The sequence below is a fragment of the Podarcis muralis genome, chromosome 7 (genome assembly GCF_964188315.1).
Source record: "Podarcis muralis chromosome 7, rPodMur119.hap1.1, whole genome shotgun sequence".
In the NCBI taxonomy this organism is placed as follows: domain Eukaryota; kingdom Metazoa; phylum Chordata; class Lepidosauria; order Squamata; family Lacertidae; genus Podarcis; species Podarcis muralis.
Window position 1 is genome coordinate 74,039,755 of NC_135661.1, and position 27,470 is coordinate 74,067,224.

General features: G+C 49.1%; 2 protein-coding genes across 4 annotated transcripts in view; one reads left to right on the forward strand and one right to left on the reverse strand.

The window, feature by feature from the left end:
* Nucleotides 1-1,122: 1,122 nt before the first annotated feature.
* On the forward strand, nucleotides 1,123-11,426 carry RBM42 (RNA binding motif protein 42). Its single transcript, XM_028742599.2, has 10 exons — nucleotides 1,123-1,379; nucleotides 2,178-2,331; nucleotides 3,981-4,068; nucleotides 4,937-5,002; nucleotides 6,343-6,503; nucleotides 7,048-7,188; nucleotides 7,623-7,829; nucleotides 8,450-8,570; nucleotides 9,042-9,236; nucleotides 10,929-11,426. Exons 1-10 carry the CDS (start codon nucleotides 1,216-1,218, stop codon nucleotides 11,039-11,041), a joined length of 1,410 nt encoding a protein of 469 aa, XP_028598432.2. The 5' UTR covers nucleotides 1,123-1,215; the 3' UTR covers nucleotides 11,042-11,426.
* A 4,865-nt stretch (nucleotides 11,427-16,291) lies between these two features.
* Nucleotides 16,292-27,470, reverse strand: part of LOC114603529 (retroviral integration site protein Fli-1 homolog) — a 32,374-nt gene continuing 21,195 nt past the window's right edge. Inside the window, exons 3-9 of one of the 3 annotated variants that reach the window (XM_028742596.2) lie at nucleotides 26,364-26,518; nucleotides 25,008-25,211; nucleotides 23,895-23,981; nucleotides 23,160-23,225; nucleotides 21,481-21,540; nucleotides 19,947-19,994; nucleotides 16,292-19,426 (exon numbers count right to left, since the gene is read on the reverse strand). In XM_028742596.2, the coding sequence (XP_028598429.2) occupies nucleotides 18,912-19,426; nucleotides 19,947-19,994; nucleotides 21,481-21,540; nucleotides 23,160-23,225; nucleotides 23,895-23,981; nucleotides 25,008-25,211; nucleotides 26,364-26,518 (1,135 nt within the window). In that variant the 3' untranslated portion in view covers nucleotides 16,292-18,911. Of the gene's footprint in view, nucleotides 19,427-19,946; nucleotides 19,995-21,480; nucleotides 21,541-23,159; nucleotides 23,226-23,894; nucleotides 23,982-25,007; nucleotides 25,212-26,363; nucleotides 26,522-27,470 lie in introns of all 3 variants that reach the window. The other 2 variants (XM_028742595.2, XM_028742597.2) reach the window with 2 other exon arrangements.

The window sequence follows — 27,470 nt, forward strand, 5'->3', positions numbered from 1 at the left end:
GAGCAGATGACAAAAGTCCCTGAATTCTGTGCTTATGCAAGAGGCGGGAGCCTAGATAACACATTTTACACATGGGAGTTATTTTCCTGCTGGGCTTAAGGCCTGACTTCATCACTGCTGCTTTGGCACTGTAGCATAAGAGTCAACTCCTAGGAGCCAACGTCACTTCGGGCCCTCAATAAAAAATTTGGGGCCCAAGCCCTCCAAAGTTTATGGTTGTTGCCAATTAAATTGTGCACATGTGCCGCATCTTGTGATTGATTATGTGGGGAGAGGCTTGCCTGCCCCCCCATATTTTATTCAAGTTGGCATTCTTGCACTAAGGTGATATTTTTCTCCCACTGTGAGAAGCCCTTCACCTGGACAAAAGGAAAACATTAGGTAGTTGATTGCTAGGAAGCAAGCCCTACTCAGGGTGATTCAGATTGCTGTGTAAATATCTGTAGGGCTGCATTGCAAAGTGACAGACCTATGTACATTTACTATTGAACTCTGGATTTTGCTTCTGAATAAACACACAAGGTAAGAATGAAAGACTTGGCCTTCAAGGATGATTGCAGCCCTCCACACCTCACTTTTCTGGCCCTTGGGATTCCTCTGGCCATTCCCCCTTTCCCTAGGCATCACCATCACTGAGCTTCCTCTGTGTGCTTCTGCCTGGCTGTGAGGTGCTCTTTCACTCTGATAATGCCTCTTGCTTCCCTGGATGGAGAGGCGAATGGAAAAATTACAGCGCGATCCTACAAGTCCCACAGATTAATCGAGCAGGTTCCCCCACTTCAGTTTCTTCCAACCGGGGGGGGGGGGGCACCCAAGCCCCGCCTCCTTCTGCTTAGCCCCGCCCAGCGTCCTGCGGGGAAAAGAACGCGACTTGTCCATCGAGTTAGCAATTCAGTCACACTGCTGCAGTTCTTAGCAATACTTCCGGTCTTGACATTATTTCCTCACTCCTAGCAAAAAAAATAGGTTGCGGCCGAGTTTTCACCAGAGAGAACGACAAGGAAAGAGCTACACCGTCCTGCAACCATAGAGAGACGCAGCCTACGACAGCTCTCTGCTTGCACCGGAAGTTCTATTTTTTCTCCCACCGTCGGCGAGGTGCGCCGGAAGTCTCCGGGTTATCGTCATCAGCTCTGCGCCGGAAGTAGTCTCGGGGGACGGTGGTCCATGTAGCTGTAGGAGCGGTTGCTACCGACTTGGAAGAGCACTTGAGCCATGGCGGCTCCGGCGATTCCGCCCCCTCCGCCGCCGGGAGGGCCCCCCGGGGTGCCTGGAGGGGTGCCCGGGAAAGGGCCACCGGCGGCGGCCGCAGGAGGCGGCGGCGGCGGCGCGAAGAGTGGAGAGGAGAGACTGAAGGAAATGGAAGCCGAGATGGCCCTGTGAGTGAAGCGGGGAGGACGCCCGTGGAGGCTCCCATTGCGGGGCCCTTTGTTTGGGGGGGGGGGCAGCGAAGACCAGCCAAAATGGTTTCATGGCCGGAGCTGATGGGAGCTGGAAGTCTGGGGACACCTGGGAGATTTCAGGGGGCTCCTCCATCCCTCCCTCCCTGTCTTACAGCGACAGTCAACGTTGACAGTGAACTCGCTGGAAAGAAAAGCGCTGCAGGTTCTAGGAAACGGGGCTGTGGAACCCAGGGCAGTGTTGGTAATGGGAGCTCCGAGTCTCCCTTGCGAGCTGGGATGCTTCCAGTTCAGAGCCCACCTTAGCCTTGTTCTCAGAGCTTAGGCAAACCATCCTCCTTTTTTGCCTCCTGATTTCAGTATGGGGCAGAGGTGTTCTGAAGTGAATATTTCTCCAAACAGCCCACTTTACAACTCTTGGTGTGGTTTGTCAATAGATTTTAAAACATTTGATGTTCTTGTCTGATGATGATGATGGTGATTATTATTGATATTTATATCATGTCTTAATAGTAGTGTCCATGGCCCCCTTCCCCCTCATTTTATCTCCTCAACAAACCAGCAAAATTGATTAGGATGAAAGGTGATGCAGATTCCAGAGTATGCTTTGCTGCTGGCGGGGTGAGATTTGAACTTGGCCCTTCGTGGTCCTCGGCAAGGATATAATAAAAACAATCAAAATATCAAGCCAGTTGTTCAGATTAATAATGGAATGGTGTATGTGGAGCATTTGTATGGCAAAAGAATTGTATAAATGCTAAGGGTTCTTGTTTACAGGTTTGAGCAGGAGGTGCTGGGAGCTCCAGTATCCTTGCCTCCTGTTGCCCCTGTGGTAGAAGCTGTCCCAGTTGCCCTGGCAGTGCCAGCTGTGTCTGCAGTCCCGCCGGTCCCTGTCATCCGACCCATCATTGCCACCAACACCTACCAACAGGTGAGGAGTCTGCTTGAGACTTACCTTTTGCAATGCAGGATGCTTGCTGGACAGCTTTGAGGGACAGGGCTGTAGCTCAATGGTAAAAAACATACTTTGCATGCAAAAGGTCCTAGGTTGAAATACTAGCATCTCCAGTTGGGAATGGGAAAAAATATCCTGCCTGAAACCCCAAAGAGCTGCTGACCATGAGTACTGTATAGATCATGCTGAGCTAAATGGACCAGTGGTCTCACTCTATATAAAACAGCTCCTGGCTTTCAGTAGAAGCCTTGAAATCTGGTGCAGGTGAGGAAGGCTGGGCTTTAGGATTAGAGGTTCAGATTACACATTTATAGTTTTTAAAATATATTGGTGCTGTCACTTTTCCACTTTGGCTGAAGCAGTAGTTGTTGATTTAGGTTTTTTTAATAAACAAAGTGATAATAATAAAGTAGAAATAAAAATGTGCACTCCCCGCCCCGACCATTCCATTATAACTATCCAACCTCCCAAAATTTCAGCACCTCTTGCGATAATTTGACCCCTTTCCGTTTTAACAGCACAAATTCTACAAATATCTTCCATATCTCCTCAAAATCATTTCTCCTGCATGTTCCCTGTCTTACCTTAATAACACATGTTAATTTGTCATTAATTGCTGTATCCCACACCTCTTTATACCATTCTTCCATTTTATATTCACCTTGCCCCTTGTTTATTTGTAGTATTTATTGTTGTTTTTCCATTTCAACTTATTTTGCGTCAATTAAATCTAGTCTCCAACCTGGTATCAGGCTTCAGGCCCAGAGACCGGAAGTAAGAGTAATTAATTATATTCAGTTATTTAGTCCAAGATTTCCAAATATTTTACTGTCCTGGGTATTGATCCTTTCTTTTTTACTTCTACTATTTAAATGTAAGAGGTCCAATAATTTCTAATTGTCCATTTTTTTGTCTTCACAAGCCCTTTGCTTTAGATTCTTTTCCAGCCAATAAATTTGACGTCTGGCCCAGGGCTTGTGTCTAGCTCAGAAATTAAGTAGTAATGTTTATTATTTCACTACTCCAAATTACATTCCTGCCTGAAAAGTTCTTAAGGACTGACCTGTATTCTTTGCTTCATAATACTTGTTCTTCAGAGTGAGAAATCCATCCTTTAAAATATTTTCGCTCTGAGCTCTCAGTTTCTGCTGCTTACTCCATGGCCAGCAGAGCCTGCTCCCCCCATCCCAATTTAGGTTTTGATCAGTGTTTTGAAACAGTAGAATATTTCTTTTTAGCACATAGGTAATACAGTGTGGTGTAATTCTACAACAAACCATTCCTACAGCACTAACACTGTGTTTTTCTCTTCATTGCTACCTCACCCATTAGGTTGTGATGTGCAAGTCCTCTTTCAATCATGCCACTTTTATGTTCTATCCAGCACCTACCATGCTGCTGAGTCCAAGGCAGAATTGACACACACCATGTAAGTTAGATAGGCGCTTGATCTTCAGGAAGCAAGGATTACAGATAGTGTAGGGTTTTGGTCTGATGCAGCAGAGCTGCCCTTAGGAAGCTGGGGTGATGAGGATGAATGTGTGAATACTAAACTTTCATACTTAACTGTTCATCTTACATCGCTGACATCTGTTCTTGCCATTTGTTTCTTTTTTTTCTTCCAGGTCCAGCAGAGTCTGGAAGCCCGAGCAGCAGCAGCAGCCACTGTGGTGGCCCCCATCGTGGCTCCTCCAGTGCCATTTGTGGGCCCAGGTATATAGCCAGTGCCTTTGTAATTCTATGCTTTCCTGGGGGATGTGAAGCCTGTGTCCCTCCAGTTGTTGGACTCCCAGCTTTCATCAGCCTCAGCCACCATGGTTGGGGCTGGTGGAAGTCGTAATCCAGTGACCTGTAGGGTCACAGGTTCCCCACCACAACTGCAGTTATGTCAGATATTAAGTTGTGTCCCACCCAAAATGCTTAAGAGAATAAGCATTTAAATAATATTCTCTTAAATTGCTTAAGAGAATAAGCAATTAAAACAGATTAATAAATTGTTAAGGCGCTAAGATCACATCAGCAGAGGAATGAGAAAGCTGTGGCCCTCCAGCTATTGCTGGACTACATTTACCATCATTCCTGGCCTTTGACCGTGTTGATTGGTGCTGATGGAAGTTGAAAGTCCAGCATCTGGAGAGCCACAGGCTCCCCATCTCAACTAAACCGAAAGAGCTAGGAATAAAACATTCAAGAACCTACAGGTCATAGGCCTGAAAGAAGAAATAAGTTTTCAGCTAGCTTCAGAAGAGCAAGAGGGAAGTGTTCAAAGAGAAATTCATACTTTGTTGACCCTGCAATAGAGTTATTTTAAGTGTTTCTTCCAATCACACCTCATATGGAGACAGGGCATGCAGAAAGGGACTCTCCAGCTGACCCCAGTGGCCAGGCAGGCTCATATTGGAGAAGACGATCCCTTCAAGTATACTGGTTGTCAGTCATTTAGGTTTTAAAGGCTAATTGCCAGCACTGTGAATTCAGCCTGGAAACAGCAAAGTTGATATAAAAGAGCCGAGATTGCAAAGATTGTGAAATGGGCTTTGTATGTCCAAGGGCCTTGAAATCCATTCTCTCTTCCCCCCAGCTGTCCCCCCGCAACGGCCCCCCATCCTCCGGCCGACCTTTGTGCCTCATGTTCTGCAGAGATCCGGTAAGATGTCTTTTTTATTATTTGTTGGTTGGGTTCACTGTTTTGCAAGGAACATGGAGTGGGAGGTTTGGTGGGATTCTGTGGAGGCAGATAGGAAGCCATGATTCAGTGGGAGTGCACATGATTTGTATGGATGAAGGTTCAGGTTCAGTCCCCGGGTTGAGGATATTGAGTAGCCGGGAACAGCCTCTGCTTTGAAGTTGATGGCACGGGGCTGGTGGTCAGGATTAGTCTGATTCACTATAGGTCTTCTTATTAAGAGTAGGGATGGGGAATCTTTGTGCTTCCTGAAGTTGTTGGACTGCAGCTCATGTCATCCTTTACCGTTGACCATGCTGGCTGGGCTGTTGGGAGTTAAAGTCCAACAGCATCTGGAGAGCCAGTTTCCCCATCCTTGATGTAATGTATCTTCTTCTTATTCAGCACAGACGTAGGCTTTCTTTCACCGATCCTCTTCCTGTGACTCTTCCTGATAAGCAGGTTTATCTTAAAAAGAAAAATCCATTGGGTTTCTAGCCATGTTTCCATTATAGCACAAGGTATGGGTGGCTTTAAAGAGTGTTAGCCTTCTTCCCCATGGATTTTCTATTGATGGCTGCTAGGAGCGATGGCCGTGTCCACTGTTTGAGACAGTATGCCTATGAATGCCAGTTGCTGGGAACCAGAAATTTGGAGAGTGCTGTCACTCTCAGGTTCTTCTTGTGGGCTTCCCATAGATATCTGGTTGGCCACTAGGAGAACAGAATGTTGGACTAGATGGGCCTTTGGCGTGATGTCCCTATTGTGCCTCATGGCATTTGCACAGAAGTTGGGAAGAGGCCTGAACGCACATCACTCCATACCCTGTAGTCTCTGGGGCTCTCAGGGAATCCAGAGGCGTTTTGGGGTTCAGCTGACTTTGAAGGAAAAACCAATAATTTCTTCCCCTTTGAGCCACAGCGTATTTTATTTATTTTTTAATTTCTATACTGCTTTATATTTTTAATAAAAACCTCAAATCGGTGTACAGCATATTAAATCAATAAATCAATAAAATAATAGCCGGGCGATGTTCCTCCGGCCTCATGAGGATCCTCTTCAGTAGGGCTGGTGAATCTGGGCCTCGCCCCCTAGGCCAGGTGGAAAGGGCCTTGCAGGGAGCGTATAAACCAGTCAATGAATGGAAAGTATGTTTTTCTGAATGCAAAGCTTTTCAATTACATTTCTAAGCTGCCCAGCCAAGGGTATAGAAATTGAAAACAGAAAGCACCAGAAATATTTTTTCAGATGCCTTTATTGGTCAGTGTGCTAAGTGTTGCCTAACACTGATTTCTAATTATTACTGCATTTTCTTTTTGCAGGTGGCCCTCGTCCTATGCCAATGCGCCCTCCTCATCACCAGTCTATGGTGGGTCCCCCCATGTCAGGCCCCCAGGGCCCCCCAATGCTTATGGGCCCCCCAATGCAGAGAGCACCTGGCCCGCCCCTAGGGGGCATAGGGCCCATGAGATCTGGTCCCCCGGTGAGTTTCTTTTTCTTTGGTGAGAGGGCAGGGATGGTATCTGTTTTTCACAACAGGATGTGCCCAACGGGGGCAGGTGACTGGGGATGAGAGCTGGAGATCATCCTTTATTATGTTGCCAGAAATGAACAGCTTGAGTATTTGGCGCTATGTGGCTTAGCTGCCTCTGTGCTGTAAAACCCATGACTTGCCTTACTCCTACTGAACCTTCACAAGCATATACAAGGGGAAAGCTTTATGGGAGTGGCTGGTGTTTGATCTTATTTACGTAGGTTCTCCCCCCCCCCCCTTCAGCCAAAAAAATTCTCCCAGATCACTAGTATAACAGAGTAGTCCCTATCCTTAAGTTTGAAGTCTAAAGGTGCAAGGTATGAAAGAAAAATGCATTAGAAAGTGGAATGAAATAAGCAAACTTGGGCGCAAGCTCTCACGTAACAGAGACTTGCAGGTTCAGAGTGGGATGGGGACTTGATCAGCCTCAAACTTCAGATATTAGCGTTGAACTTGCAAAACTGACACTGATTTCTGCCTGCTTTTTGGCTAGGTTGGGCCAGGGATCCCCGTCGGTCCTCTGGCGCCGCTGGTGCCTGTTCCTCGACCCGTGGTGGTGCCCCCCAAAGTGAACCCCACTGTCATCCAGGCCGCTCCCACAGTGTATTCTGCCCCGCCAGTGAAGAAGCAAGAGGTTAGTAGTGAGCACGCCAAATGAAGGCCACATTATTTTTTATTATTACTATTTATTGCATTTGTATCCCATCTTTTCCCCCACAAGGATCTCAAGCACGTGGTTCTCCCCCTATCCATTTTATCCCCCCAACAACCCTGTGTAGTAGGTTGGGCTGAGACTTGGCAGGGACTGAACAAGGTCATCCAGTGAGCATTATGGCAGAGGGGGCATTTGCTTCCTGGGTCCTAGTCCGACACTCTAGCCACTACACACACAGTTTAATTCCCCCAAGTGTCCAGTGGGTGGATCCTTTCTGATAGCGTGCGGGAAGTTGTTGAACTGCGCCGCTTAAGATTACCTTTGCCGGGCAGTTCTGGCAAGGTGGAGGCATCCGAAAAAGGGCCTCCGATCTGTACTACAGCGGTGACATCACAGCCCTTTTCCCTCTGCAGGAAGAGCATCGGGAGCCCCCGCCCCCCGTGGTGGAGGAGAAGGAGCCAGTTGGGATGGAGGAGCCTGTGATAGGTCCAAGTATGCCGGAGGCGGAGCCTGTTCCAATGGTGGATGTGAGGAGCCTGCAGCCACTACGTGGGCATGAGCAGCCACCCGCGCGGGGGAAGCGATCCCGGGGGCCCGATGCTGGATTTGTACCTGTCGAGGTAAGGAGTAGTCGTGGCTTCCCACTAGAAATGGGCAGAAACTGGTGGGTAAGTGAGGTGAGATACCTCTGCAGCAGCAGTTGCTCCCACTTACAGTCACCACACAGAGGCAGCTTAAGATCCAAAACAGTTTACTGCTGTAGAAGATAAGGCTTCAGTAAAGCAGCTCCAGATGTTGATATATACATACAGCTTGTATGTAGACTTTTTATTCTGGCAGATATATACATACAAGTGCAAAATATTTCTATATTCAAGATATAACACAGACTCCAACTCATGGACAGACTCACAGGCTGACACACTACAGCAGAAGACCCGGCCACCATGAGCTGACATGCTCATGGTATGGTAACTGGGCTGTTACCATAGCAACAGGCTTGACTGACCTTGTACCTGTTGGCTTATCTCATACATGGGTGATTTATGCTCATGAAGGAAATTAGCTCCTTCCTCCATGTCCAATTCCTCCAACAGGGTAAATGAGAATGTGAGGGGGAAGAGAGTCTGGTTCAGTCAACCTACCTACTCGGAGGTCACCAGGCTAGAAACAAATTTCCATTTGAAACAAATTATTGAAGTGGTCTTTTGCCTAATCAGCACATTCTCTCTCTTCCCAGCCTGTGGTAGAGAGCACACCGGAGGACAAGAAGAAAATGAAGCAGGAAAAGCTCAAGCGCTGCATCCGCACAGCTGCTGGGACATGCTGGGAGGACCCCAGCCTCCTTGAATGGGATTCTGGTGAGTGTCCATCGTCACGTGGGTTGGTGAACAGTCAAAAATACTGGCAAGAATCCTCATTGCAAGGGACTGTTCCCTCATGCTTGGGGTTAGTTGACATTAGTGGTTGACAATAAATGCTTTCATATTTAAATTTCTGTTTGAAATAAATGTTAATTCCAGGTTAACAAACTTCATCAAGCCAAACTTGGCTTTTGAGACTTGGATAATAAACTATTAAAATTAGACAGGTTTGGGGGGAAATAACACACAATTTTACTGCTGTTTGAAGGCCGAGGAGTCACAGAAGACACTGAGGACAAGTACATTGACTGCTGCAAATCATCCTGCTTTCCTTTTGCCCATATACTTTGCCGTCTTGAGGGCCAGAAACTTGTTATGCCAGGAAAGGGTTCAACAAATTGTCAAAAGGGCCAATTGCCCAGCCTCATGTTGTGTGCTCTTCCTCCCTTCCTCTCCACCCCCCCCCAGATGATTTCCGGATCTTCTGTGGCGACCTGGGCAATGAAGTGAACGATGACATCCTTGCACGGGCTTTCAGCCGCTACCCCTCCTTCCTGAAGGCCAAGGTCATCCGGGACAAGCGCACCGGCAAGACAAAAGGCTATGGCTTCGTCAGCTTCAAGGACCCAAACGACTATGTCCGTGCCATGCGGGAGATGAATGGTGAGACGCTGCCTGAGCTGCGGACCCAGTTCATGGGAGCAGAATCCTAGAATTCTGAGGGTTGGGGTGCCTGATCCCTGTTGGGCGGGGGGTGGGGAGAGCTAGGAGCTGTACAGGGCCTGGAATCACTCACTCCCAGTGGAGCCCCTGCTCTGCTGAAGTGGGGAAAGATCATGGGTCAGGGGCAGAGCATGCACTTCTCATGAAGACAGTCCCAAGTTCAGTTCCTGCCATTTCCAGGATCAAGTAGCAGGCAATGAGAAGAACCTTTGCTTGAGACTTTGGAGCACTGCTGCCAAACAGAGTAGATAAAACTAGACCAGACAAACCCAGTACAGTGGTACCTTGGTTCTCAAACTTAATCCGTTCTGGAAGTCCATTACAAAACCAAGGCGTGCTTTCCCATAGAAAGTAATGCAAAATGGATTAATCCGTTGCAGACTTTTAAAAACAACCCCTAAAACAGCAATTAAACATGAATTTTACTATCTAACAAGACCATTGACCCATAAAACGAAAGCAATAAACAATGTACTGCAGTCACACAATCAATCAATCAATCAATCAATCAATCAGTAGGTGAACTGGGTTCTATGCAGTCACAAAAACCAAACAAAAAGCTGCAAAAACAAAACACAAAATAAATAGCAAAAACAGACAGACCTCAAAACGGAAGCGTGGCACTCAAAATGGAACACTTTCGGCTTCCGAAAAATGTTCACAAACTGGAACACACACTTCCAGGTTTGCAGTGTTTGGGTTCTAAATTGTTTGAGTACCAAAGTGTTTGAGAACCAATGTACCACTGTAGTCTGTATCAGGCAGCTTCCTGTATTTAAGGCAGCAATACGTCTACTTGTTTTCTGAATCTTTCCAAGGTTCAATACTATAGGGAAATGGCCAGCTCCTCACCTGCCAGCACTGTTGTGCTGGATCTTGAAAGCCCTCATAGCATCTTCAAAGCTGCTGCTTATTATTACTATTGCTATCACTGTTTACTGCCTAAGGTCCCAGGGCAGGTCATATAACACTTTAAAGTGCAACATTAAAAACAGATTATAATCCCAAGTGTAGGGTGGGTCCTAAAATACAGCATCTCGGGTGTCAAAGGACAAGGTAAAAGAGGTGTGACTTCAGCATATGATGGAAACTGTAGGGAAGGTGTCAGATGCACCTCTCTGGGGAGGGAGTTCCATAGACTAAGAGCTGCCACAAATAATGCCTTTTCCTGGGCTGCAGCCACTGAGCTTTTGAAAGCGATGGAACTATCAAGAGGGCTCACTCTGCTGACGTTCAACACCTGAAAGGATCTGTAACATGACATACATCTCGATGAGGGAGCAGGCCAAGGCTGTCTGGAAACGTGTGTACCTCTAATCTGGTGTACATTTCGAGGAGTATGACTGACTTCAGGTGCTCCTGCTTGGGGAAGTCTCTAGGGTTGCTCAATTCCCACATTAGTTGTCTTGTTTGATGGCGTAACTGGAGGCCATTGGCACAACGTATTACGTTGAAGCCCTGGGGTGTCAGCCAGTGAATTAACCGAGGGCGGCTTGGGAAACAGCTCCACGTTTCTCCAGCCACACAAGGTGAGCTGGCTTGGACAGGACAGTCTTACTGAACCTTCCTTCTTTTCTCTCTGCCTCCCCCCTCCCAATCTCCCCCCTGCCCTTTCTCGTGTGTCTGCGGCAGGAAAGTACGTCGGCAGCCGGCCCATCAAGCTGCGCAAAAGCATGTGGAAAGATCGCAATATTGACGTGGTGCGCAAGAAACAGAAGGAGAAGAAGAAGTTGGGGCTGAGGTAACGAGGTGCAGGATGCTGTTGTCTGCTGTTCACCCATGAGCCCCTTGAAGCAAGGAATTGAGTGTCTGTTCGATCCTGCCCTCTGCTGGAGAAGAAGCAGACCGCAGGAAGAAGCTGCCGGCAGGAGATCGGAAGTGCTTTGTTACTCCATCAGTCCGAGGCCTCTTCCATGTAGAAGATGCGTGTGTGTTCTCTCTTTGTCATACGCAGACAAATCCTTCCCCATTAGCTCTGCAGTCTAATAGCAGCTTTGTGGGTTCTTTGCTGAGGAGTCGCAACCTGCAAACTCAGCTGGAGGATAGTTTGTGCGTAACGACAACTTCCGTGGACAAAAGTCTTCTTACCCAATAAAGTTGTGTGTATCTTTTTTTTTCTTACTACATCCATTCAGCTTGTCTTCTGTGTAGTTATTCCCTTGCTAGTTTCCCTCTGGCCAATATGACCTATTGTGGGTCCCCCCATTTTTTTTACTTTTTTTAAAGACAGATGCTGGAGTTTGTGCCCCTCTGGGCTGCTGGACTGCATCTTCCCTGACTATTGACCAGGGCTGGTGCAAGTTGGAGGCCACCTGGTTCCCCATCCCTGGGCTAAATGGCCATCTGCCACATTCTTGTCTCTAGACAATTCCTTCTATTGTGGTGCCCCTTCTCCTGGGAGGAGAGTGCCTTCCTTTCCTGGTTGATAAAGCTTCTTTCTCTTCCATAAAGCTCTAACCCCATGTTGGTTCTAGATAGGACATAGCAGCCCCCAAGAGATTGCCTTGAGTCTGTGATACCAGTGGCTGCATCTTGTAGCCAGACTGGGCCTCGTGAGACCCTGAAAAGCCACATGTAGGTTAACGTGATTCCTGTGATGCGGTTGCTCAAAAGGAACCATTGTGGTTCTGGAAAGTGGGTTGTTTCGTTTAGATTTTATCCAAAAGGCTTGACTTACAAGCAAAGTGTTTAGAGGTTAATATCCCCCTCTTAATTGATTTAACATTTAGCTTTCCATCCCTATTCTTCTCCATGCCCCCAAGGTGCCCCCTCTCCCCTCCAAGCAAAGACCTCGTCAAAGTCCTAGGAAAGCAGCCTTCTTCCAGGTAAACCTGTTTGCCTCTACTCTGACTGGCAGCTTCTCTCCTTTTAAAGGAAATGATTTTCGAGCTGTTCTAGGAAATGATGAGGTTTCTTGGAAGCTTATCAGAGGAAATTGGGGTGGGAGGGGCATGGAACTATCATTCAGCGTCGGAGTGCATGCTTTGCATAGGAACCTAATCAAGCCCTGCTGGGTCGTCTAGTCCAGCAATCTGTTCTCGCAGTAACCAACCAGTTGCCCACTGGAAACTTGCACAGAGAGCCTGATCTCAATGGCAATCTGGTCTGATTCCTAGTAGCTACTATTCAGAAGCATACAGCATTGTAGGTAGAACAGAGCTATCTGGTTTAGTAGTTGCCAGAAGGCTTATCCTCCATTAATTTGTCTGGTTTTCTAAGGCCACCTAAATCAGTGGCTGCCACTGCCTCTTAAAGTGGTATGCAGAAAGTCGCAATATCAACCTCTGGCATCTCGTCAAAAAGATGGGGTGCTGTGAAACATTCAGCCTAAGGGCCCTGCGAGGCTGCTGCCAGTCAGAGTTGGCATTACAGCGGTACCTCGGGTTAAGTACTTAATTCGTTCTGGAGGTCTGTTCTTAACCTGCAACTGTTCTTAACCTGAAGCACCACTTTAGCTAATGGGGCCTCCTGCTGCTGCCGCGCCGCCGGAGCACCAGTTCTGTTCTCATCCTGAAGCAAAGTTCTTAACCCGAGGTACTATTTCTGGGTTAGCGGAGTCTCTAACCTGAAGCGTAAGTGACCTGAAGCGTATGTAACCCGAGGTACCACTGTACTGGGTTAGATGGCCAAATAGCCTGACCTCTTCCTTAAACCAGCCTTCTACTCACTGGTGCTGTGGGTGTGCCAATTTCCGTAAACCAGGAGAGGGGAACCTGTTATGTCAGCTTCATTTCCTATGGGTTGACCAGTTGGGCTGCGCACCTGTGGTGGGGGCCAGAGGTAAAAGCGGGTCACGTTACCTACCTCTTCTCTCGCCCACCCCAGACATAAATGGTGCTTCTAGCGTTCCTTTCATGCTTCTGGGGAAATTGTGCAAGGGTTTCTTATGAGAGTGGCTTCTTAAAGGCCTTGGGCTGGGCACTGAAAAGGAATTGCCCTCCTCACAAGCAACAGCAAGAGGAGGGTACCTGTAGAGGCACATGCATTTACCATTAGGAGTTAGGAATAGCTGCTTTCATTTCATTTTTTTGCAAGCAGAGGGGAGCAGAACCAGGGAAGCGAAGGAGCCTCTTCTGTCATCCGCCCCCCCCCTTGTGTTATTGCATGGCCCATCTGCTTCGTAACCCCCCATTGTTCTGGCCGTGCATGTCCTAGACAAGCTGTCTGCATTGTCCTGGGGCCGGACAAACAGGAAAAGCAGCCGTGGATTTGGGCACGAGAGCAGGAAGCAGATGGGAGAAGTGGAGGAAGGTGGGTGCTTTGACCCCTGCAGGGGTGGAGGCTGTCGGGCGGGCGGCAGCTGTAGAGGTGGGACAAGGCTCTGCTCTGCTCCCTTGATTAAATAAGAGAAATGCGGGGGGCGGGGGGAGAGGGAAAGATGCTGAGGGGCCTCTGTTGGGAAAAGGATCTGGAACTCCTGCATGGAACCCTGGGATTTAGGGGGAGTCCATGTCGGGGAGAGGGACGCGGGTGGCGCTGTGGGTAAAAGCCTCAGTGCCTAGGGCTTGCCGATCGAAAGGTCGGCGGTTCGAATCCCCGCGGCGGGGTGCGCTCCCGTTGTTTGGTCCCAGCGCCTGCCAACCTAGCAGTTCGAAAGCACCCCCGGGTGCAAGTAGATAAATAGGGACCGCTTACCAGCGGGAAGGTAAACGGTGTTTCCGTGTGCGGCTCTGGCTCGCCAGAGCAGCGATGTCACGCTGGCCACGTGACCCGGAAGTGTCTCCGGACAGCGCTGGCCCCCGGCCTCTTGAGTGAGATGGGCGCACAACCCTAGAGTCTGTCAAGACTGGCCCGTACGGGCAGGGGTACCTTTACCTTTACCTTATGTCGGGGAGAGAAAGTGGGGGATATAAATATACATATATAATAATAGCAACTCAGGAGGGGGGAAACTACAGGCTTTGGGGGTTTTTGTTGCTGTTTCTTAAACCAGACCACCAAAATGGCCTTTGAGGGTTTTGTAGAGCCATGTTCAGCTCTACAGCTCAGGAATCACACGCACCTGACTCTAAAAGTGGAGAACAGAGCTCCACAGGGGTAATCTTATTTCAGAGTGGAGGAAAACGGAACTGAAAAAACATAGTTCAAGGTTTTTGTGTGAATTTCTTTTCACATGCAACTTTTAAACTATTGGTGTTGAGAATTCCATTCCTCCCGAGCTGCAGTTGTGTGGGATTGTTACATGTCACATGTCTGTTTACATTCCAGCATTGGAGTCTTATGTGAGGAACTTGAGATACGTTGGTTCCGCTCTGTATAGCTTTTGCTTTTGCAGTTCTATTTCCAAGGAAGAAAGACAGAGAGAGAGAGCTGAGGCGGTTTCAGCCAGGCTCCCAGGCAGGGACAATGCACCTTGTATGTGTCGCTCTGCTGGGGGGAGGGGAAGTCCCCCCCCCCCAGCTGAGATAGCCCCGGTGCTCATGATACATATTGATATATTGCCCAGGCCTACTCACGACCCATCAAATCCAGAAAGTTTTATCTACAGCACATCTTTTAATACACTGAAGACTAATAATACAGGAGCGCTACAGAACAGAAATTGTATTATGGAGGGAGATGTGTTTATGGGAATGAGTGGAATCCATCATCTTTGCAGTACTTAAAAGGAGCTTCAGGATGTTGTTTTGTGGGTGACAGACACACAAGAGGAAGAGCAGTGGTTCTCCAAAACCCATGTATTCGGGATTCTGGTTGCTGCTACTCAAGATGGACTGATGGGATCTGTATGGAGGAGGAGGAGTTTGGATTTGATAGCCCGCTTTATCACTACCCTAAGGAGTCTCAAAGCAGCTAACAATCTCCTTTCCCTTCCTCCCCCACTACAAATTGTGAGGTGAGTAGGGCTGAGAGACCTCAGAGAAGTGTGACTAGCCCAAGGTCACCCAGCAGCTGCATGTGGAGGAGCGGGGAATCGAACCCGGTTCACCAGATTACGAGTCCACCGCTCTAAACCACTACACCACACTGGCTCTCTGTGTATGGCTTGTTTCCTGTGACTGTAGTCCTCTTAAACCTCTCTAATAAGATGTTCCTCATCTCCTGAGGCTTTCCTGGTGCTGAACTACCTGATGACAGGCTGGGAAGTTCCAGGAGATGAGGGAGAGTTGAGTACAGGAGACAAAGAGAATTTTGAATAAGATGCTGCTGTTACTGCTACTCAATTCCATAGCTAGGAAGTACGAGGGTCATTGCTGGAGAAGATGGTTCAAACTGGTAGCTGTCCTCAGCATTTTGCTTTTCAGCAGCCTCCGTGTGCCGTAAAGGTGTACTCTGAGTCATATAGGCATTTAAAGGTGGCGGTGAAGGTGAAGTCCGGATGTGACCTGAATTATGCACCTCTTTGCCTGTGCTGCAAGCTCTTCTGTCTCTGCCACTGTGGATCTGGACCCAAGGGGGTTGCTGCTACAACTAAGTGATACTCGAAAGGAGACCCATTGAAATCAACGGTCAGCCGAGTCCATTGATTTCTGCAGGTCGTCTTATGAGAGCACGATTTAGTCGGCTGCAGCCTCTTGGGTCTGCCTCCACAAGCGACAGAAATGGGGTAGAGTTTGCAACGCTGGCAAATAAAGGGGAATTCCACCACTTGTATAATTTAGGTCACACCATCCAGCCTTCGGTGTCCCTTTAAGTATATATACCAGTCAGACTACACCTTTAAACCATGTGTTGACTTGTAGTAGTGCCTGTTTACAGAGTTTCCAGAGTTCCCTGAAAACTGGCATGAACCACTCTGGGAATTGTAGCTCTGTGAGGCGACGAAGCATCTCCTAGCAACTCTCAGCACCCCCCCCCCCCCCCCGAAGATTGTTGTAGCATCTCCTCTTGTTTCTCTGAATTGTTGCCCCTATTATTCAAGAGATAGGTTGAGTTTACCTTGCCTCTCCTCCTTGCTCCTGGGAGGCAGTGGCATGAGCGAGGCTGAGGTTAGGATTTGTACCACTGCAGCTGGAGGAATCCTATTTTCAACAATCCCATATGTGAAACAACAGCAACATTCTCCCTGCAAGTAGAAACGTAGCATAGCAGGGAACAGCCAGAAACAAAAACTTCCTTTCTGCGCTGGATTTTTTTACTTGCGGGGATCTCTTTCATGGGAGAGCCTTATATAACAAAATGCTTGTTCCACTTTACAGCTTCAAGTGGTTTGCTGCATGCTCAGATCACATGCTTATTTACCTCTGATATATATGTACATTATAAACTGAAAGAGATTTAGCAGTCATTCCTGCTTCTCTGGGAATTGCAGCTCTGTGAGGGGAAGCGACCCATCTCCAAGCAACAACATCCTCCCCTAACGACGGTCCTCCAGAGCCCCTGAGATTGCTAAAGTCATTGAAGACCAATATATGTTCCATTCTTAATAGATGGCCTCCACACACTGTTTAGAGGCAAATTTGCAGTACCCAGAATGAGGCCTGGCATCACCACAAGGCAACCTGGGGCACTTGTTTAAAGCATCAGTGATTGTCCGGGATCCACAAGGGTACCTGCCCTGACCTCACCCTAGTAGTGCCCATTGGCTGGGTCTGCGTTTTCAATTTGCCACGCTGCCCCAAAATAGCATGACTCCAAACCATTGTGGGGATTATGGAAGGAAACGGAGCAGCTTTTAGTACAAATGAGAAGGCAATAGGTGCTCAAGACTTTGGAAAGAGGTTGGAAAATACTCAAGACTTTGGAAAGAAGTTGGAAAATAGCCCACTCGAAAGCCTCGCTCAGCTCAATGAAGTTAAGTCTAACCATTGTGCTTTGAGGTTTGCAATCATAGAATGGCGTAGTCCATTTTGGGGAGGTCACCTGCAGTTTTAAGTTCAGCCCCTCTTGATATACATATGCATGTGCTTCTTAACCCCTTGTGTCTCTTAATATTTATTTTAAAACTGCCACACATGCATCTTTTAAAAAATAGGAATATAAATGTTCTCCCTTTTCCTTACCCACTCACCCACCCACCCACCTGGCAAATTAAAACCATGAACCTTAAGCATTTAAACATTAAAAATAGTTGCAAAAAATGTGGGCTGGCTTAAGGGGGCAAAAGCAGCCCTGGTGATGGCATGAGTGCTAGCCAATAAGCACTTGCTACCTTAATCTCCCCCCCCCCAATCCCCCACTGCCCAAATACACTGGAAATGCCCAAGTCAGGAGCAAAGGCCCTTTTCAACCATCACTGCCATGCTGGAAAATGCTACTTCTATTGTCACACCAGGGTTTGGAAACAGAGAGTGGAATTTGATGTTCCAAGAGAAAATGGCGCTGCTATTGTTGTGGCTATACTGTATGTCAGTGTCTCTCCTCCCCCAGCAACTGCTAGTCTTAACACATAGGCTTGACCTCCTCAGTGGCCCATTGGGGCCGATAGGGCAGAAAGCAGGGAGCCCAACAGTAGGGGGAGCCAGAACCAACGACTGGCAGTGCTGACTCATTCTAGTTTTGTCTTCTCTGTTAATTTCTACAAGGGTGACTATGGCAAATTCACACCCTAGATTTAAAGCATACATTTAAGCCGCCATGGCTCCCCACCCCCAAAGAATCTTGGGAACTGTAGTTTGCTCGAGGCGCTAAGAGTTGTTAAAGGGACCCCTGACCATTAGGTCCAGTCATGGTTGACTCTAGGGTGCAGCGCTCATCTCGCTTTACTGGCCGAGGGAGCCGGTGTACAGCTTCCGGATCATGTGGCCAGCATGACTAAGTCACTTCTGGAGAACCAGAGCAGCGCACAGAAACACCGTTTACCTTCCCGCCGGAGCGGTACCTATTTATCTACTTGCACTTTGACGTGCTTTTGAACTGCTAGGTTGGCAGGAGCAGGGACCGAGCAACGGGAGCTCACCCCGTCGTGGGGATTCAAACTGCCGACCTTCTGATCGGCAAGCCTTAGGCTCTGTGGTTTAGACCCCAGCACCACCCGCGTCCCAAAGAGTTGTTAAGGCAACCCCTATTCCCCTCACAGAACTATAGTTCAGAGTTCCTGGAAAGAGGGGTTGATTGGAAAACCACTCAGGGTACCACTGCCATTAAGGGAGAGTGAGACAGCCACCTTAGGTGGCAGAGGTCGTGTGTGTATGTTTGTGTGAGAGAGGTGTGGCAGCTGTGTTTGTAATCAGCAAAACGTCTTAGGCCAGCCATGAAAAGATGCCAAGCAAGTAGCAGCAGCTCAATGTCTCTTGCAACCTCAAGTTCCCTCTGCTGCGGTGCATGCAAATTCAAGGCCCTTATTAGGCTCTGTCGTTCTCTCGGGAGCTGCGGATGGGGCAGCTGTGGCCCTTTCCCCAAGTTGCCGGACTCCAATTCCCATCATCCCCAGACTTGGGTCAAGGATGATGGGAGTTGTAGTCCCAACACCAACAGGAGAGCTGCGGGCTCCCCATCTGTGCTGTAGAAGTTCCAGCCAAGTCCAGCACCTCCTAGTGGCGAAGGAGGAGATCAGATGGGCGTTGCACTTAGTGCCAAAGGAGATGAGAGGGTTGCCCCCTGGTGGCAGGACCTTAATCCACACCACCCAGGATAATTCACAGTCTTGGGGCTCGGCTGCTGTCTGAACAATGAGCTCTGCTGGCTGCTGCAGGAGTCCAAGTAGCTTGAAGGGCCCCGGAGGCATTAAGGGGACTAGAAGAAAGAGCTCAAGTGGCTTCCGGGCTGCCTGGGCACATTGGGGTTTGGGTAGAGGTTGCCCCCGCCGGAATTCCAGTAGGGGGAGGAGGGCCCAAAGAAGCCTGTGGGAGAGGTGGGCATCTGGGCGGCGTGGCCTAGGCCGAAGCCCACCTTCTGCTGGTGGTAGGGTGGGAGGTAAGGCAGGTCCGTGTGGTGGTACTTGTAGAGGGCAGGTTCTCCCGGCTGCCCTTGCTGGCTCTGGTTGATGCCCTGGAAATCGAACTTGTAGGCGTAGCGCTTGCCGTGCACTTTGGTCATGATGCTCTTGTCGTAATAGTAGCGCAGCGCCCGGCTCAGCTTGTCGTAGTTCATGTTGGGCTTGCTCTTGCGCTCGCCCCACCGCCGAGCCACTTCGTCGGGGTCCGTCATCTTGAACTCGCCGTTCGTGCCCTCCCAGGTGATGCAGTTGGCGTTGCTGCTGTCCGACAGCAGCTCCAGGAGGAACTGCCACAGCTGGATCTGACCGCTGCCTGCCGGGGGAGAGAAGGGGCCTGGTTAAGGGTTGGGGGCAAAGGTGGGAGCTCCGAACTGTCTGCGAAGCTGGTCTGCAAGTGGGTTGGGCCAGGTTAAGAGGGCAGGTCTAACGCGGGTGCTGTGGGCCAGGGAACCTGCGGCCCTCTGGATGTTGCTGGACTACAACTCCCATCATCCATGACCACTGGATGATGGGAATTGTAGTCCGATGACATCCAGAGGGCTGGAGGTTCCCCATCTCTATTGGAGACCAATACTGGGCTTTTGAACATGGCGCATCATTGCTCCTCGCTCCCATATTCTCCTCTGCCCGAGCTTTTGTCACAGCAAACAGCTTGGCTCGCTAAACGGGTGGGAGCTTTCGGCTCTGCAAGCACCTATTTGCTATCTCCCTGCCCTTTCCCAGCCTTAGAAGGAGATTCAACAGGTTTCTTTTCCCATTATGGCACCTTTGTGCCACGAGCCCGGCTGCACACACCCTCTAACTCCCCAAGAGAAAGAGACGTTTGGACCCACCTGGGTTTGCCAAGCGGCTGCTAGTGGGTCCCAGGACCTGGTATGGATCTGGTGAGAATGAGAAGGGAGTCGTGAGAGGGGCTGGAGTAAGGTGCACCTCCCCACCTGCAGCTCTGCCTTGCCGCATCGCCTGGAAAGACTCACTGCTGTTCTCAGGCACTTCCCGGCTGAGCTCTGGCTGAGGTGGTACAGCTCTGGGCTGGGCTGCACCACTTCAGACTGCAGGTTGCAGCTCATGCGGCTGAACGCTCCTCCATAGAAGTAAATAAAACTCCCTGCAAATAGAAAACTAGCTTGTCAAGTTCAAGGCTAGGCTGTAGGCACGACATGCTAGCAATCTATGTGCAGGGAGAGAGGATATGCATTTCTGCATTCAGCAATGTGAGCTCACACCTGAAGCAAGTACAGGTATCCTTGACCACCTCAGTAACAACTACACCTCCTTCTGGCCCAACTGCTCCAAGAGCCACTATGTTCTACTCCAAGGAATGAGGAACCTGGGGTCCCCCTCCCGATGTTGCTGGACTACAACTCCCATCATCCCTGAGCATTTGCTATGCTGGTTGGGTCTGATGGGAGTTGAAGTCCAACTGCATCTGGAGGGCCACAGGTCCCCCATCCGTGGCCTACTAGATGCTATTGCATTGGGAGCCAAGTTCAAATCACCACTGTGGTAGTTTGCCAACATCTCTTCTTAGCAAGGTCTTTAGGAGCTGAGTGGCAAGCAGAAATCCAACCAAGCCAACAATTCTTTCCCCATCGCTGTTCTTTCCATGCTGAGAAAAGCTTTGTCAGCTGAATTCCTGCTAGCCACATAGCCGTTAAAGGCACAGGAGCCCTGCCATTAAAAAGGTTGGCTACCCCTCAGCTCAGCTGTGGTCTTATTTGTGACCTTGGAAGCATCTCTGCTCCTCAGTCTTTTTTTCTCCAGCCGCAGAAAAATTGCCACAACCAACCCCACAAGGCTGTTGTGGAGATGAAACATGCTTGGAAAATATATTAGGAGTAAGAAGGAATATATATTTAAATAAAGGCATGCCACTGAGGCTAGGGTGACCTGTTGAAGTCCATGATCTATCTCCTCTGTTTATACAGGAGAGAGATTTTTAGCTAGTGCACATTTTCCCTTCCCTTCAGAACTCTGACACGACAAGTTGCACCTGTCAAAATTCTCCCTTCAACACTGTGGATATAAGAGTCCTGTTTTGCCCCTTCCACCTGCACAAGCTAAATATATTTGTTTGAAAGCATTATAAGAATATGCTTGCCATCCCCACATCACAAAACATGTGGTGTCATTAGAAAGCATAGTTGCCAACTGACCAGAAAAAGAGGAGCCTAATCTGCTCTTCTGCCTTTAACAACCTGATCTACAGAAATCAGGAGGTGATCCTTTTGACAGGATGGAGATACATTGGAGCCCTTGCTGGTTTGCAGATGATGCTGTTGTTAAAAGCACAGGAACAGAGGCTGATAAAAAAAAAGGTGGCAGGAAGTTGTGCAAACTTCTCCTAGGAAAGGTGAAAAACTGTACCTGGAGCAATGCGTGTTGAATCAGGAGTCCTGCCGACGCTCTGGATCTGTGGTGGAGAACCTTGAAAATGGAAAAGCAGCAAGTGAAGCATTAAGAGAGAGAAACAAAAGATGTCCGTATGCAATTATTTGATTTAACCGGGGCTGAGAACTATTTTCCCTTGACTGAAGTCAAAAGGAAAGAACAGCATGGCAGGATCAGGCCAAAGGCCCACCTAGACCAGCATCCTGTTCCTCACAGGGGTCAACCAGATGCCTATGGACAGTCCGCAAGAGGGGCTTGAGCCCCATGGCTCTGTCCTGCTTTCGTTCCCGGCAGCTGGTATTCAAAGGCACACTGATATCAAAAGGTATCCTACAGCCATCAGGATGAGTATCCAGCAATGCACTTAAACCTCTATAAATTTGTCTAATCGCCTTGTAAAAGCAATGTAGGTTGGTGGAAGCTTGCTGTGGAAGCAAGTTCCGTAGTTTAACATTTTCTCTATGCTCACAGCTGTCCATGGAAGCGCAGGTCAATTGTGTGTCCAGAGCAGCTGTCTACCAACTCCATCTGGTACACAGGCTGAGACCCTCCCTGCCTGCGGACTGTGTCTCATCAGAGTAGTGCATGCTTTAGTTATCTCCTGCTTTGACTACTGCAATGCGCTCTACGTGGGGCTACCTTTGAAGGTGACCCGGAAACTGCAACTAATGCAGAATGCGGCAGCTAGACTGGTGACTGGGAGTGGCTGCTGAGACCATATAACACCAGTCCTGAAAGACCTACATTGGCTCCCAGTATGTTTCCGAGCACAATTCAAAGTGTTGGTGCTGACCTTTAAAGCCTCAGCCCAGTATACCTGAAGGAGCATCTCCACCCCCATCGTTCTACCCAGACACTGAGGTCCAGCTCCGAGGGCCTTCTGGCAGTTCCTTCACTTCGAGAAGTGAGGTTACAGGGAACCAGGCACAGGGCCTTTTTGGTAATGGCGCCTGCCCTGTGGAACACCCTCCCATCAGATGTCAAGGAAATAAACAACTATCTGACTTTTAGAAGACACCTGAAGGCAACCCTGTTTAGGGAAGTTTTAAATGTTTGATCTTTTCTTGTGTTTTTAATGTTCTGTTGGGAGCCGCCCAGAGTGGCTGGGGAAACCCAACCAGATGGGCAGGGTATAAATAATAAGTTATTCTTATTCTTCTTATTATTAAGGGTACGCTTCTTCTCTCGTTCTCCTGAATCTCATACCTTTTAGCTTTGTGGAATGACTCTGTGTTCTGGCTCCATGAGAACAAAGAATCATGTGTGCACAAGAAAAAGGACGTCTGGAGGGGTCCTCTGCCTATCGGGCACCTGTAGCTTTGTCCATCCAGTCCATGCAGACTGAGAACGATTAATTCCTGGCCAAGCAGGTTAGGAGAACCGGGAGCTGTCAACCCTGCCCCCCCCCCCCCGGTCCAGCTAGCTTAGTATTGCCCACACTGGCTGGCAGCAGCTTTCCAGGATTCAGATGACGGGAAGGTCTCTCCCAGCCCTAGCTGGAGATGCCGGGGATGGAACCCAAGACCTTCTGCACTAGAAGCAGATATTCTGAACCACTGAGCTATGGACCGCCCTTCCCATATCAACACAACCAGAGGAAAGAGATCAAAACTGTAGCCTTCCCAGCTTTTATTCTGGGAATGACTAACTAGTACCTTTGGAAGTTGTGCTGATGGAGCCGCTGCCCCAGCTGTTGCGCCGTATTTCTTCGTATGCAGACTCTGTACCAAGAGAGAGAAATTGGGCCTAAATTAAACCGAGGTGATATTTCAGGGAGGAAAGACACAGTTCACAGATGATTCAAAGACCCCCGTCTTGTAAAATGGGAAACAGCGGTGTATTTTGTCCATGTTCATCATGCTTGCAATACTGTGTAAGAACTAAATATATATGCGCTCTCCTCCCCCTCCATGAAGAGAATGGGAACTGACCAATTAAGGGGCAATCCCTAACACTGTGCCACTTTCAACAGGAAGCAATTACGGTAGTGGCAGAAGTTATAAGGAGGAAGCTTCTAACTAAAGGTGCAGTAACTCTGAAGAGCCTCAGTGGTGTTTTGCAACTGGAGAGGCTGGAGCTGCAATTATTTTCTTCTTTTTAAAACACAATAGTTTGGATATGGAAAAAGTTGGGAATGAAAACACTGAGAAACACCAGCCTGCAGCAGGTTGGCATCAATGATTCTCTGTAAAATGTGAGAGAATGGGGAATATCGATAATGACTGCTATGGAAGCTGAGGATTGCTTGATTGGGTCTATAGCCAGACCTCCCCTGACTCTGCGGCTCACTCTCAAGCACCACAACGTTACTTTCATGTGAGATCTGTGAGACGCGGGTCCTATCCCAGCCCCATGTCCCAATCTTGCCATTACCTTTGTTGGCAACTTACCGGATTTGACTTGGGCCCTCGGGGGTGGTGGGGGCGGGGGCTGCTGAGTAATGACTGGCGCAGGCGGATACGTAAAAGTGGGGCTGCCTGGGTGGAGGAGAGAGAAATGCAGAAGAGTTATTAGAGGGCAGGAGGGGCTGCGGTGGTCATTGGCCAGCCACAGATTGCGGTTTCGTTTACTATTACAACAGGGTAATCATAGTTGCAGTAAGAATAAGAGAACACTTTCCAAGCTAGTTCAAGAGCTAAGGCAGGCATAGGCAAACTCGGCCCTCCAGATGTTTTGGGACTACAACTCCCATCATCCCTAGCTAACAGAACCAGGTCAGGGATGATGGGAGTTGTAGTCCCGAGTTTGCCTATGCCTGAGCTAAGGAATCTGCTTCCCACCAGGCCTGTCCCTCTAGCCCAGGGTTTCAAATTCCACACTGGATATCTTCTACTTCCATGGTTGCTAGCAGTATAGCCTTGAATATCAGTTGCTAGGAATCATAGATGGGGAGGTAGCTATTATGCTCAGCTCCTACTTTTGAGCTTCCCATAGGTTGGCCACAGTGAGAACAGGATGCTGGCTGGGCTAGATGGGCCTTTGACATATTCTGATGTTCTTAGTTCTCCTGCCAAGAGGCGAGCTTGGGGGACAAAACTAGGACCTTACACATGCTCTGTCACTGTGCCATGGTCTCAGGGAGCAGAAAAGAAAAGAAAAACCTAGATGGCTCAAAAACCTGATTTTGCATAATGCATGTATCAAGCATGATAGGATTCTTGCACCGCTTCAGACTGGAAGCGGAGGATCTTTCATTTCAATGCGTACCCCTTCTTTGAAACCACCACACACATAGAAAGTTAGTGTGTCATGGAAGCAGGTTCCCTGAGCAGCTAGTGCTCTGCATGCAAGGCGTTTTTGGAGGAAATGCATACTCCTTATGTCCAGCACCGCAATCTGTCATGCAATTCTCCTGATAGTGTTGCATGGCTCAGATAACCAGCTCCCCATGAGGGAGCATAAAGCAATTTTTAGAAGCGGCTATTGTGCAACGCCCCCCATTCCACACACAGCCTCTATTTGAAAACTGAGTTTTGCCACCCCGAGCCTGTCAATAGCCTTACTCTGGCGCAGGTAATTGAGGTGAGACAGCAACACGTCGGCGTTGTATGGTGTAGTGAGGCGCAGGAAACCTTCCTTGCCAAGTTTGCACAGCTCCTTGCCATCCACATGCTGGAAGAGGCCGGTTTCAACGTCGATGAGGTCGTACTCCTTCACTGCCCAGTCAAGCCACTGGCGGACGTGTTCGTGGGTCCACACGCCAGGGTCTGTTGGAGAGATACAGGTGTCTGGGTACAATGTTGGCTCCAGGTTTTGGATGTTCCTTGGGCAGAACACCCTCTGCAGGCCCCTGGGAACTGTACGTCACGCCTCACAGAGCTAATTCCCAGAACGCTTCGCAAACTCCAGTTCCCAGGATACTTTGGGGCGATATGATAGTGAGGCCACCTCTGAGTACACACCATACATCAAAGGCGCATGCTTTAAAATATCCTCAGTACTGTAATTTACCACTCATAGTGCTACAATTCCTGGCACCCTTATCAAACTACAGCTCCCAGAATACTTTGAGGGGGGAGTCATGTGCTTTAAATGCACTGTGCAACCCATATTGGAAGTGGCGATATCGGCGATTTCTGGGGGGGGGGGGGGAAATACCTCTAAAACCTCATTTCTTTGCGATTTTGCAAAACAGAATCAACAACTTTTCTATCTGGATTTTCTCTTTCTGAATTATGGCAACCCTACTGTAATGGGTTCTGCGGGGTGCTCTTATGTTTGGTGAAATGGTTCACATAAAACATGTCCTGGAATTTCTTAACATTACACCATCCATAGGCCTTTCTTGACCTATTTTGAAGTTTAGAGCTCAGACCAGGAATCCGTAAGATGACTGCGCCTCTGAGCATGTGATGTGTGATTTCCTGTCACTTCTAACTGAACAGTCATCCACCACTGCCACCCCTTACTTTTTAGTGTAGTCCTGGTTTTACACAAAAGCTCAGGAGTTCCAGAAGCAGCTGAAAGGATATAGGTTTCTAGTGGGCTTTTCTCATGCTTTACATGTGTTAAGAGTTTGTTCTAAATGAAATGATTTGGTCACCATCCCTTGTGTCAAGAGTACAGCTTACAAATGGGATTTGGTAGCGGGTGGAATAACAGCCTGAGAAACCAGCCATTTTTGGAAGAAAAGGCTGTTCCCCAATACAAGAAGCCAGCAGGGGTATTCACACATTACATTCAACAAGTGTACAGTCTGTGCACACAAAAGCTCAGCTGTAGAAACCAACAAGCACACACTATTTCACACACACCCTTGTACATGTGTAGAGAGAGCTTGTAGCTGAGTTCAGCATATCATGTGAACCAGAAGTCGGGGAGCAGGGTGGGGGGATGCCAAAAAGCCCCCATATACTGACCTGCTGGGACAATGACCCTCTTCTCCTCGCTGGGGGGGTTAACAGGTGGGCTGCTGCGCTGGTTGTTGTATCCACCTGGATAGGATACCTGGGACGGGTCAACTGCTCCCCCTGATTTGCCCCTCCGTGTCACACTGCAGTCCACGGGCGATTGCCTGCTGGTGGAGAAGAGAGGGAGAGGGGGCTTTGTTGGACAATGTGCTCATTGAGGTCTGGGAACTTGGCACGACTGAACGGCACTCTCCCAGCATTTCACAGGTGATGATGTAGCAAAAATAAACGTTTGAGGCTCTGGTTATCTCCCGCTTGGACTACTGCAATGCGCTCCACGTGGGTCTAGCTTTGAAGGTGTCCCGGAAACTACAACTAATCCAGAATGCAGCAGCTAGACTGGTGACTGGGAGCAGCAGCCGAGACCACATAACACCAGTCTTGAAAGACCTACATTGGCTCCCAGTGTGTTTCCGAGCACAATTCAAAGTGTTGGTGCTGACCTTTAAAGCCCTAAACAGCCTCGGTCCAGTATACCTGAGGGAGCGTCTCCACCCCCATCGTTCTGCCTGGACACTGAGGTCCAGTGCTGAGGGCCTTCAGGTGGTTCCCTCGCTGTGAGAAGCCAAGTTACAGGGAACTAGGCAGAAGGCCTTCTCAGTACAGTGGTGCCCCGCAAGACGAACGCCTCGCAAGACGGAAAACCCGCTAGACGAAAGGGTTTTCCGTTTTGGAGGCGCTTCGCAAAACGAATTTCCCTATGGGCTTGCTTCGCAAGACGACAGCCCATAGGGAAATATCCGGGACAGCGGGGAAGCGCAGCGCGTCTTCCCCACTGTCCTCGGACCTCCTCCGAAGCCTGGCGGCGGGGCGGGAACACCTCCTCCCGCCGCCGCCGGGCTTCGGAAGGCTCCTCCGAAGCCGGGCGGTGGGGCGGGAACACCTCCCGCCGCCGCCGGGCTTCGGAAGGCTCCTCCGAAGCCGGGCGGCGGGGAGGGAACACCTCCTCCCGCCGCCCGGCTTCGGAACGATGCTCCGAAGCCGGGCGGCGAACACCTTCTGAAGGCGGGCGGGGGGCGAAAGTCTTTGTTCCCCCCCGCCTGCCTTCCCGGGAGA